The sequence below is a fragment of the Gambusia affinis genome, linkage group LG12 (genome assembly GCF_019740435.1).
Source record: "Gambusia affinis linkage group LG12, SWU_Gaff_1.0, whole genome shotgun sequence".
NCBI classification, from domain to species: Eukaryota; Metazoa; Chordata; class Actinopteri; order Cyprinodontiformes; family Poeciliidae; genus Gambusia; species Gambusia affinis.
In genome coordinates this window covers 2,069,353-2,082,073 of record NC_057879.1, presented here as the reverse complement: position 1 = coordinate 2,082,073, position 12,721 = coordinate 2,069,353, and the positions used below count along the sequence as shown (strand labels likewise).

The following is a 12,721-nucleotide window of genomic DNA, read 5'->3' as shown; positions in this document are numbered from 1 at the left end:
TTTTTTGTCTGTTTCTGGGTTTCCTAAGACTCCAGATCTTCTGTATATGGCTGTTATTAAAAGAATCCAACATGATGTCGTGTCAAAGCTTCTTTAGAAAATGTGGTATTTTTATCTGAATGGGAAATGCCAAATAAACACAGCAACATGTGACAACTCAGGTGTATTCATGCAAACTATTTGGTAAGTCTTTCACTCGTCCCCCTTCGTTCATTGGTGACATGTTTTGGTTCTGTCGGCTGAAAGAAACCTAAAATAACCAAACAACAGATCAGTCTCAGAAAATATCCTGGCACTTTTTACAGATAAGCTAGAGAACATTTCGACTTCACATGCGGCAAAACAGTTTCTGTTTTTATATATAAATGCAACAACTTAATACTGACTCCAAAGGGCCAATGTTTCTCAGGAGGTTCTTTAACAGAAGCCTTGATCGTAGATTTTCACCAGATGTTTGATGTGGAAAAGTTTTCTTCGAAGTTCTTTGCTTTGTCTCTTCTTAGCCTGATAGTCTTCCGTCTGGAAGAAAACAAGCAATCAGATGTTAAAACAGCCAATATTATCAGTAGTACCTACAGATTTTCTGTTAGTTGTTTTGTGTCTGATCCTGAGCTTCATTCAGGTACTGTGTATCTGCCCACCTCAAGAACATTTTTGTGGCTTTTTTGCATTTGAATTACAATCAAACGTAAAACTCAAACTTTCAAAAACGAACTCTAAAACAAAAAATCATAAACAGACTTCAAGAATTAAAACTTGGACTGCACAAAAAGTGCTCTGAGAATGTATGGTGATTTGCATAAGCAATGCTTTGAACATTTTTGAAAACTGTTGATGGTTGACTAAGTTGATCAACATGCATTATTTTAGTTTACATGCTTTTTGCCTAATGTTTTCTGCATTCTGGTCTTATCTTGCATTGCATGTCTCATTACTAATAATACTCAATCACTACATATTACAATGTTGGGGTTTCCCCGTCTGACTTGTGGATCCCTTTGAGTCTCGTTCAGCTCCATCTGTGTTTATCAGTCTCCTTCCCTCTGTTTGCTGCTCAGGCTCTCCCTCGGCTGTTCAGCATTTCCCTGATTACACTCAGCTGGTTCCTATGCAACGGGCTCCTTGGTTTCCTGTCCTACCCTGTTCCTCAGCCTGTACCTTGATGCCTTGCTGTAAATGTTGTTTTGTTATTATTAAAATCCTTCCCTCGCCAGCCTGCTCCGGAGCTCCATGACATATTGCATCCTGATGCTGCTGATGTTATCACCTCTGTATGCTCGTGTTCTTACTGTGCAAAAAATCCCCCAGGTAACAGCAACAGAACCTGGAAGGACCTGGAGCGTGGCTCTTATTTTCTGACACAGAGGTCAGAAGTCACTGTACCTTTTTCAGGTCTTTCAGCTGGTTGTATTCATCTGCTACACCCTGCAAGTCACAAACAAATGTTCCACTCACATGTTCACAACATTCAACAAATATTGGAGTCTTGACTTATCTAGTGCTAAACAGAACAACAACAAAAAAAAAAAAGAAAGAAAGCACCCTGCAAAAGCATTCCTACCCCCTTTTTGTGCTTTTTTTCTCATGCATTTTTTTTTCTGTTGAGATTTTATGTAATAAACCCAAATTAACACATAGCTGAAGTGAATTTAATGTATAACATTTGGAAAAGGATGGCAGGATCAGTCTGATTCTCCTGAATACCCTTTGCTTGTTCAGTAAAAACTGAACACAAAATGTTCAGCAAAGACACGTGAGCCTTATGAGAAGCTTTCGCTACGTCAGACTCACCTCCGGGCTCTGATTGGCTGTTTCTAGTTAACGCTTGGAGAAGTCAGAGAATTTGATTCACAGAATATCTGTCTCCTACCATCATGTCACGACATAGTGGCAGCTTAAATAAATTTTAAAAAACGTTTATACAAGTTAGATCCTGCAGCTTTAACTTGACAGTTTTGGTCCATGTAACTAAAACGCTTGGACTCTCCTGCTGTAGCAAAAACAAACAAACAAAAAAAAACCCTAATAAAAAGTTTATGTTAGCCTGGTGAAAAGATGTTAAGAAGATCAAGGGGGCGTGAATACAGTGCAAGGCACTGTTAATATGACTGGAAGAGCAAAATTAAAGCATATTGAAGTAGCTGAGGCTTTTCTCCTGGCTAGCGGTCCTCTCTTTGGTTACCTGGTACCTCCCGGAGCCTTCGTCCAGCGTGTCCAGCTCTCGGCTCAGTTTGTGCACCTGGTCACTGATGTGGTCCATCTCAGAGCAGAGCCTCTTGTAGAGGGCCAGATGCGAGTCAAACTCTCTCTTGTACTGGCGGCGCTGCTCGTCTGTGGTTATGGCCGGGTACAGCCTGGTGGCACACAGCAGCTGATTACTGCCGTTTTACTGTCACTGAACCGCATGATCATCAGCATCTCAGGCGTGAAACAGAAATCACTTCAACAGTCAGTTAGCTTGACATAAAGATTACAGTCATCACAATCTGTATTGCTATATTTTTGAACGATGCAGGTTTCTGTCATTCTCTATCTGATGTATCAGATGAAGTTTGTTGCCGTGGAGACGGCAACAGAGACCTGACTCACCTGTACAGGAAATCTCTCTGGTCCCAGTCCAGCTCATTACCAGTGTCCCCTGAGGTGTAACCAGTTTCGTACTGGGACTCGGCCGCCAGCTGAGCAGCAAGCGTGGGTTCTGTGAGTTGTTTCTGCGGCCGCTTGTTGGCGTGATGAAGGGCAGGCTCCCTCTTCTTTGTGTGATGAAGAGGAGGCTTCCTCATGCTGTCAGTCTCGTAGGAGCTGCTGGAACAAACCGTGGCTCTGGTGTTTTGGTACACAGGCTCAGTGTCGGGCCTGGCGCTGTTCTCTGTGCAGGAACTGAACAAGAAACACAAAACCAGCAATAAGAGAAACATTTTCACATAGACTTTAAGAATATTTCAGAACCTAGATCACTGGTTTTTTTAAAAGTGTCACTTAAAAACAAGTCACAAACATTCATGAAGAATCCTTCACGTTCAGTATTATTATTTGATGACAGTGTCATATCAGTCTTATGCACACCTCTTCAGATAAAATGTTACTAAATATTATTTCTGATGCTGATTTTCTGATTCGTCAAGCTGCTGTGCTCCTCCAGCTGGCGTAATGAAGCAAGAAATCAAAACGTTTTTGATAAGAAAAAGACCAGAGGAACCGTTCAGCAGCCTGCTGCAAAGAACCGTAAGAACTGAGGAAATAAAATACATTTTGATGTGATCAATATGAAATATTACACATTTTCTTATGATCAGTCAAAAGAGGGGATTGTGATGAAGAATTGTATTTTCTGGTAATAAGGTTATAATATATTATCTGATAATAAAACTCATGACCAGTAAAATCCGAAATGTGAGGCAGCATTTAAGCTAGATAAATATAGTAATCATTGAATAGGGAATAAAAAAAACATTCTAAAAGTTGATGTTTGTGTACATATTTTTCTGTACTGTCTGTGGGTGTGCAGAGGGCGTCCCCGCCCAGAGGTCAGAGCTCTTTGAGAGGCATGACCTGGAGATTAGACAAGCATCAGCTTCCTTGTGCCGTTCGATGTGGCTGCCGCTGTTCTCTGCCCTCAGGTTGGGTGCTGCACGCTCTGACACCACAACGGTGGGCGCCTGCTGGGTGCTGCGCACCTCCCCGATGTGATTCACCTGGCAACAATATACACAGACTGCACATTTTATTGAGATCAAAGAGTTGGAGGCGACGAAGCAGAGTGTCGGATCATATTCGGAATCTTCAGTGAATAAAAATATAATGTCAGTCACCTGGTAAAAATTCCACATTTAAAATACTGATTTACGCTCAAAGGGCAATTATGTTGTGTTACAAGTCATATAACTATACAAACTATTACTGAACACATCCAAACTATGAAATCTAGCAAACAGAAATATGACTCATATTTTAGATCCTTTAAAGTTTTGTTCTGCATAAACCTGGTATCATCTCCATGAGCAACATTATGAAAGCCTCATTTGGGTTCAATGCTGCAGAGTTCAACCCATGAAGTCAGAAAGTTTGACCTCCATTCAGAAAAAAAACAAAAATCTGTCTGAACTTCCTCTGTTCCAATATGGCTGCCACACACAAAACAAGATTGAAAAGTCTTGTTTTGTGACTTGAAACAGCTGGAATCAATTTATTCCAGCTGTTTTATTTTTTTCTTTTCTTTAGATTTCTTTGTTTTCAGTCAACTTGAACTGGATGTGCAGAATGTCACATTAAAAGTGAAAAAGGATTCATTATTATCTCATAGATAAATCACAAATACCTGGCGGTTAGAGAATATTTTATGCTTACAGTAGGACCAGAACATATATATAACACTCATTCACACACACTGTGATGCTGCACCGCTCACACACTTCAACAACTATTCTTCCTGTTGGATTCTGTCATCTACTTTACCGAAGCTGCTCCTACTTTAATGAAGCGAGGCCTGTCTCTGTTTATTTTATCTAAGGGTCACTTTGACCGATACGAATATTAAAAAACCCGCAAGAATGCCTTCAAGTGATGCATGAAGCTGATGAAACTGTTCACTAAAGCAGCACACAGATTGCTCTGAGCCTCCTCTGCTCCCTTTATTAATTCAAACACAGAGCAGAGGCAGTTCTGCTCCTCACTTCTGCATGAATGCACACAGAAAGCCTGCAGTGCACAGAGTTGTTTAAGAGAGTGGATTATTTGGTGATAATAACCTTTCTTAAAACTCTCCTCTTTTTAGTCTCTTTTTAACCTCTAATGAAATACATCGTTCTGCCCTTTAATGCGTCTTCACCTCAATATTCCCGCTGATCCGTTTAGTTCCTGCTCTGTGGCTCGGCAGGAACTTCTTGAGAGGCTTCAGGGTACAGAGTGGTGTCAACCTTTACATTAAAGGCACCAAAACCATACCCTTGCATCTTTTTGGGAAAGATTTAGGATATAAACCTTCCCTTCCTGACCCAGTGGTAAACTCTCACACTGCCTGTAGCTGAGTTTCCATTAACCAGAGAACTGCGCAATTTGAAATTCCGAAAATAAATTGGCTTAATGGAACCATACCAATCTTGAAAGGTTTTCCTATAAAAACTTTTTATGCCGGATGAGGTGAGTTTTTTCAGATGTATCAGAATGCAGGTATTTCGTATAACTGCAATTTTTGCCTCACACGAGTCACATTATCAACAGCCAGATATTACTACTGGTGGAAACAGTGAATAAGACGCCAGCTGTTGATTTAACTAGCTGCATTCCCTGAAAAACTGTGTAAAAAATACCCCACAATTTTGGAATTATGTTTTTTTTCTTTCCACTAAATGTTTTAATATAGTGTAATATTTATGATTTAGCAATGCTGTTGGCTACTGGTCTTCTGCTCCCAAAGTCATTTATGATCTTGTTTAACAGAAACAATATGTATCTTTTGCATTAATAATAGTCATCTGATGCAGTTGAAGCATGTGCTCAGAATGCTCTGGGATGGTTCCAATAACATAATGTGTTAAAAAAAATTGTCCTTACAATGTACCAAATATAATAACAGACACACACACACACACCCAGCCTCAGCCCCAGTATAAGACTGTATGACAGCTCTGACATGCGTCTTCCTTCCCTCCAGCTTCCCCTGAGTCTCACCTTAAATCCCCTCAACAAGCAGCCGAGCTAATTCTCTGGAAGAAAACACAAAAACAAATCTCCTCACTGCGCCTGACAAGAAATGTGTGTTATTAGAGGGAATGTGGGTGCATCTCCGTATCATCAGAAATGTACAAAGAAAAATTTTGCACTCACAAGAAAAAAAAAATTACAGTGTGGCACAGTAAAACTGAAACTACAGGAAGTAATTAAAAAAATGTTTTGGGTACAATGTCATTTAACACAGAGACAAAAATATCAACTTCAAAGACCAGAAGAACCGTCTGCCTGATGTGATCTCCACTCTTACAGCGGAATGCAATATTAAAGACTTCTTGTGTTTGACCCATTTCAGTATAGCTGTGTAGTCAAACAGGGTTAGGGCTGATGTGGGAGGAAAGGCGCTTGTTGAAACCGATCTGATGAATGTGGCGTCACAGGATCGTGCTCAGTGTGGGGAAAATAATCCAAGGAAGCTGATCCACTGGAGGGACAAATTTAGTTCACTTTCTGCTTCTCAGACTGCCAACTACTGTATAAGAAAATGAGAGAATGAACTGTATTTCAGTAAATTGTGTCTTAGATTTAAATAGCAACATATGGGTTTTCGAAATTACTTTCCTTATTTTTCCCCATCCTGTGTGTCTAAACCTTTTTCTGCTTATTTGAAACAAAAATGTAGCATGTGAAAAAATTTTTAAAAAAAATCAGATTTTACTCAGGAACTGATCTGATGAGGAACCTTCACAAGTTGAATCATTTAGTGCCACCTCACTCTGTGGGAATTCACACAGCAACACAGATGCAACTCAACCCTTTCTATACATTATACATGAGCCATACATTATATATGCTTCCCTGCAAGGCAAGCGTCTTCACTGCGATACAAGAAAACCCCAGAACAGGGCCTGCATCTCAATGGAGAGACCCTCGACATGATGAGCAGGATGTACGCAGAGACCTGGCTGGATGAGCTGATTCAGTATGCTCCTTCGCATTGTACCAGTCAGTTCAGAGACGCTATGGTGTCACAGCACAACGGTACTATGATAAATTCTTCCCTGCTATCATAGATACAGTGGAGTACCATCATCAGAAAGAGTAAAGTGTAGCTCACAAACAGACGCTATTTTGTTGAGATCCCTTTGATCAGGCCTGCAGGTTTCCAGTCATAAGACAGATGTTTGCTCTCTGCCTTACAAACCTGAAGGTATTATGGAGAATTATCCTTCTCTATGCTAAGTTCTTGATGAATGAGGCTGAAGAGTCAGTGAGTTTAATTCATGAATTCCATTTATTAATACCAAAATACTGCTGGTCCATCTGACATAGCTAAATCTAGCAGACAAAATGGCACCCAAAAACACTTGGTAATTCCTTTGTTAGCTTCTATCTAAGCTACGCTCTAAAAAGGGCGTTCCCTACCATGTCAGTTCCTTTAGCTTTAGCTTTGCAACTAGCTAAAAGAGGTAGAAGGAAAAACACAGAATTATTTATTCTCAACAGTATCCTGAAGCTCTCTCTAAATTCTCCCTATATGTGAGAGTGTGTGCATGGTTGCGCCCCGCACTTTACAGGCGGGGCGCAGTTGTTCCTGAAAGAGGAGTTTATAGCTGATGCATTGAACAGGGCATAAAGCCGGGCACACACCAATCACACCGTCGGTGCCTCTGTGTGTTGGCTGCATCAGCACACTAAGCAATCCTCCAAGTCCTGATCCCACAGAGTCCAACCTTATGCAGGAAATGTTCATATGACAGATCATGAACTCCAGAAAGACGAATCTTGAACTTGCTACAATAACCATGCAGTCAGTTCCTTTATAAAAGTTTTCTGACCTGTTTCCTATCATAAACACTATTCTAAAATGAGTACAGTGCAGCTGTTATCGCAGTCCTGGTTAATGATCAGTCAGAGTGAAACTAGGGAGTGACTATTGAGTCACTGAATTGTTGCTGAAACTCAGTGACCACTACATATAAACACATGGTCAGCATTAGTATTCAGGTTACAGCAGGATATAAAGACAGTTTTTTGGTATGGACTGTGTGGGTTGATGACTAGGGTAACATGACTGTACAAGCATTCAACCAAAAAACAAACAAAACAAATACAAAGTTACAGTGTCTGTCAGTTGCACCACTAAAGATGCTTGTTTGAAGGTTCAGTCAATGAAGAGTGGGCACCCATGTTGTTCACAGTGAGATGACAGTCACAACAAATATAACCATGTGCCAGAGTTGGTAAATGGCAAAGAGGTTGCTATCTGAATCTCTAATGGCTACTGACTGATGGACTACTTCTGTGTTTTTTTGTTCCAGGATGCCTACTCTTAGTTGTCAATTACAGAGCCCTCTAGGGACATGGGAAATTTCTTTTCTTTTGTGTTCCTTCACAATACTTTTGAGTTGCCTCGCAATAAGTTTATAAGTCAGAAGGTATTGATTTTTGCAATATGCTTATTGCAAAAATTGATAGTCTACTTTGTATACAGTCACAATGCATTCAATTTAAAATTTCAAATATATACACATTTTTATATATACACCCTCATTCTTAACTCTTTGGTGCAAAACAATGATTGAAAATCAATTTATTCACTTCATGTCTATGTCTGTTTGTGGAAGGCTGAGATGGAACAGCACTGAGAGCAGGTATTATTAATTTAGTGCCACAGAAAAGGAATAGCAATAAAGAAAAATTGTTGAAGAGTAACTCAAGACCACTCATACTCACTCATCTATCTGTGTCAGCTTTACACTAGTCACATACCTGTTGCCATAGTGACTGGCTGATAACAGCTCTACCAAATAAAAAATGCAGATATTTTCCACACAAACGTTCAGTCCATTTCAGTATTAAGTTTTTAGGCCTGATGTTTATTTTGTGATTAATAATAAGTGATGATCTGAACATAGCAGTGGCTTGTCAGCTAATTTAAACACCTGCTCTGTTCGTGATCTGTTAAAGATTTTGTGTATTGGTAACCTTATTTCTTTTGTTATCTGAATTCTGCCGCACATCTAGAAGTTAAGGTTGTCAAAGTCAAGCTAGCATAACTGACCATCCTCCGTCTCCCTCGCTATTCTTGTTTATTAAAACTTGTTACTGACCTGTGAAATGTGATACTCTTGGACCTTGTTATTTGTCATTGTGTTGACAATAAGTAGCAAAGCACTGCATCCCTTTTTCTTTTATAAATACATATAAGGTTCAGCACATTAGCTAAAACTAACGGAAGTCATCGTCATGGAGCAATTTTTTGCCCTGCAGCTGGGAGCTGGGGGTATTTGGGGCGGGGGGAATCTTCCATAGGTGACATCACATTGCAAGGTGTCTATAAAAATCTGTAAGGAGAGACAGACACACTCACCCAGTCCAGAACGTCATGCCCGTCTGACAGCCTGACCATCGGCTCATCCCACAAGATGTTTGATTTTCCATGGCGCCAAATCTTGCTGCGGGTCTTGTAGGCATAGTAAGCAGAAATAGACAGAGCTACAACCACCAGCAGGCCCAGAACAAGCCCCACTGCCTGAGCAAAGGAGAAGCTAGACATTAAGATTTATCCAATCAAATCAAACTGGTTTGAAAAACAAAAAAACTACTAAAGAACAAAATGGAGTAAAATTACTGGTCTGACCTCCTCAGGGTCCATGAAACAATAGTGGTAAAGGTATTGATTGTACAGTGGAAAGCCTCCAGGGAAACCGGCCCCCACGCTGCCGCTCAAACTCGGGGCCCCCTGGATGTTCTGACACATCCTCAGCATGGGGTTATACAGCATGCTCTGTGAGCTCTGAGACATGGGGTTCACCCCGATCACAAAGATGATATTGATGATGCCCTGGAAGCCAAAAGAGGCTCATTTAGTCACACCAGTTTTAACCAGTCCCTCAACTTCATAAAACAGGCAGAGCCAGAAATCACTAAACCAGAGAATCACTAAACCAGAGACGCCCTGTGTTACTACAAATGAAGTTATCTGAACCCTAAAGTTTCAGTCTGTCACTACTTTCTGGGGGCAATGTTGGAAAATGTATTCATCCAGCTTGAAGCTGTGTTAATCAACAATTATGAAACTGATTAATTTTGAAAGAGATGAATCTGACTGTTTTTTTTTTCCTACAAAGCTCCAAAAATGTATGAGTTCTATGTGAAGAGAATCCCTTACCTCACCCTTCACCCCAATAACACTGAGATAACATATGAGAGCCAAACTTTCAAAATAGTGGCCTGAGTGAGTCTTCTTATTGGAAGATAGACAACATGTAATCCTAGAAAATACCCAGTGTCTCGTTATGACATCATGTGTTGTGTTTGAGAACCCACCTGAAGAACAGCCAGGATGATGTCGCAGATGAAAATGGTGAGGTAGAACCTGCACCCTCGCATCATCCGGGACCTGGAAAAACTTCCCACAAGGAAACTCAGTGAAACCATGAAGTTGATGGCAACCATGGAAATCATCGCTGCCTTGGCTGACTGCGGTGTCATATAGGAGCCACCATAGCCGTAGCTGCCTCCATAGTAACCCGGGCCGGCTCCGCCCACAGAGACTGTGTCCCCAACACCGTATCCACCATACCCAAACCCATTCATGTCCCACACCAGAGTTGAAGCCACGCAGGCAAAGATAATGAAGCACATGAGGGCTGTGGTTCCTTGGAAGGTTTTAACAAAACCCGGAGGAGAGAACCACCTGTAGAAGTGCTGCGGCTGCCCCTCCATGTAGTAGGAATCAGGAGGAGGCTGGTGGGCGTCGGAGACATACTGGCTCTGAGGGGAATGGACGCTTCTTGGGGGGTAGAGACTGTGGGAGGTGGTGCTGTACGGAGGACTGTACACAGGAGGGCTGTCATAGTACCGGGGCCCATACATGTTTCTGAGAATATTCCTGTAACAGTAAGGAAATTATGGTCAAAACTAATCAGCAAATGAAAACCTTTGGTGTATTGTAATTGTATTCATATGCTATGAACTTTTTCATATTTTGTCACATTTGTGACCACAGACACAATTACAGTCTGTAATTGTGAAGTTAGAGGAATAAGTGTCGTTTTGAGATTATGTGAAATTACAGATCAGAGAAATGTGTTATTTTTCATAGGTATATGAAAACGTAAAACAACATTGAGTAAAAAGAGCATTGTTCATTTATTCTATGAACTACTGACAACATATCTCTGAAATTCTAAGCAAAAATTTAGTATTTAGTTGCAGAAAATGAGAAATGGTCAAAATAACGAAAAAGATGCAGCGCTTTCAGGCCTCAAGTAATGCAAAGAATTCACATTTATTTAGAAACAACAATACTAACGTTTCAACTCTGGAAGAGTTCAAACATTAATATTTGGTGGAATAACCATGAATAGGGTTCTTCATTTTCTCCAGAGCTGTATAGAAGCATCATCAAAGTGATTTAGGTAGGATGTAAATGCTTCATAATGCACCTCCCTGCTCCTGAACCACCTCCACACTCTCTTCAGTATTGATGACCCGCGCCTTGTCTCCACAGAAGAACTCAACCCAGCAGGCTTCAATTATTCAGACAGGCAGCAGAGAGGAGGCAGAGCCAGGGCAACCATGCGTGTTGTTTACCAAAGGCAGGGGCAGAACCGGGCCATGTGTGGCCCCCTTTGCTGCTTCTTCACTGTATGACACCTGTAGGGCCCCGCTGGGAGCCAGCCAACCACGAGAGGCGAAGCTCTGATATAAGATTAGCCAGCTGGGTCAGAACTTTCTGAAATTGCTGGTCAATAGTGTATCTTACTTCTAGAAACTGCACGTCTCAACTGGACTTGACATGAAAACATGTTAGTTTGACAGTCTAATGTTTCACTTCTCCTGCTTCCTGGAACTTTATCTATTTTATACTTAAAGACAATATTTCTTCCTACTCGGAAGAAATATTAACATTTTTTAGCAGAACTTTGTGATACTCTAAGTTCACAATTGCAAAACTTTAAAAAGTGTTCGATAGAGAGTGAAACATGGCACTCACCCAGCCGGGTCATAGGTTCTGTTGCAGCGCTCCGGTTCTAATCAGTGTCCGCTCTGACGGCGGTAAACTGCAAACACGCCTTCAACTCACGTCGGTCCCTGTAAACAGACACCTGTGGGGCCGGACTCAGACAGGTCTCCTCCCCGGAGTCGCCGTGTGTCTGAGCAGGGACGGAGTTCACCCCCAGCCCACCGGCTCTCTCAGGCTCTCTCTTAGGCTCCTATTCACTGTCAGTATAACCAATTGCCGGCCCAAGCCTTTTTGGGGCCCTAAGCAGATTTGACAGCACCAGAAACTTTATTATTTCTAAAGTTACTCTATATGCGTAACACACCTGGTGTCATTAGCATCATTTGTAGTAAGCACACATCATACCAGAGTTCTTATGGGTAAATGATTTTAACCTTACAGGAATAACTATGGAAGAGGATTAGGGCCACTGGAAAAAACAAACAAAAAAAACAATTCTGAGATTAAAGTCAGAATTCTGAAAAAAAGTTATGGACATTTTAAATGACTCTTCACACCCTGGCCATGGTCTCTTCCAGCTGCTGCCATCAGGCAAGAGATACAGAGCAATAAAAACCAGGACAAATCGCCTAAAAAACAGTTTCTACCCGATGGCAATCATGGCACTAAATTCAAAGGCATAAGAACTTCTGCTCTTGACACCACTCTGTTAAAAATGTAAATTCTGTATACTCTGCAACACCTCCAGTGCTGCAACCATCTTCTGATGTATATTTATTTCTCGTTTTGTGCTGTTTGTTTCTCCATCTTTTTTATGTATATATATATATTTATATTGTGTGTTGTGTATGTGTATATAACCTGCACTTTAACTCGAGTCAAGCACGGTCTCAATCTCGTTGTAATCTTGACAATGACAAATAAATCTTACCTTATCTTAAATCAGAATTCTTTTTTTTTTTTTTTTTTTTTTTTCTGGCCCTAATCCTCTTCCATAAATAACAAACTAAAACAGATATTAGAATTTTGAAATGCAGAATGTTATTTAGATGTACCACATTATTTTAACAATTTTAA

General features: G+C 40.8%; 1 protein-coding gene across 2 annotated transcripts; it reads right to left on the bottom strand.

Moving 5' to 3' along the window:
• Window positions 1-150: 150 nt before the first annotated feature.
• On the bottom strand, window positions 151-11,833 carry zgc:154006 (uncharacterized protein LOC563016 homolog). 2 transcript variants are annotated; one of them, XM_044132985.1, is made up of 10 exons: window positions 11,675-11,833; window positions 10,003-10,567; window positions 9,314-9,517; window positions 9,044-9,205; window positions 3,553-3,695; window positions 2,590-2,880; window positions 2,183-2,354; window positions 1,384-1,425; window positions 387-519; window positions 151-250 (listed from the first exon to the last, which is right to left on the bottom strand). In XM_044132985.1, the coding sequence occupies exons 2-9, from the start codon at window positions 10,549-10,551 to the stop codon at window positions 418-420; spliced, it is 1,665 nt and encodes a 554-aa protein (XP_043988920.1). In that variant the 5' UTR covers window positions 10,552-10,567; window positions 11,675-11,833; the 3' UTR covers window positions 151-250; window positions 387-417. The 2 variants fall into 2 exon arrangements, with proteins under 2 accessions (XP_043988920.1, XP_043988921.1); XM_044132986.1 differs by having other exon boundaries at window positions 9,044-9,136.
• Between the last annotated feature and the right edge of the window lie 888 nt (window positions 11,834-12,721).

Bases quoted from the DNA above. Each gene is read 5' to 3' on its own strand.
- zgc:154006 (XM_044132985.1), bottom strand. From the start codon at position 10,551: ATGTATGGGCCCCGGTACTATGACAGCCCTCCTGTGTACAGTCCTCCG. The intron at 9,518-10,002 runs GTGGGTTCTCAA...TTTGGCTTCCAG, and splicing joins TCATCCTGGCTGTTCTTCAG to GGCATCATCAATATCATCTT. The intron at 2,355-2,589 runs GTGAGTCAGGTC...GTGTGCCACCAG, and splicing joins CAGAGAGATTTCCTGTACAG to GCTGTACCCGGCCATAACCA.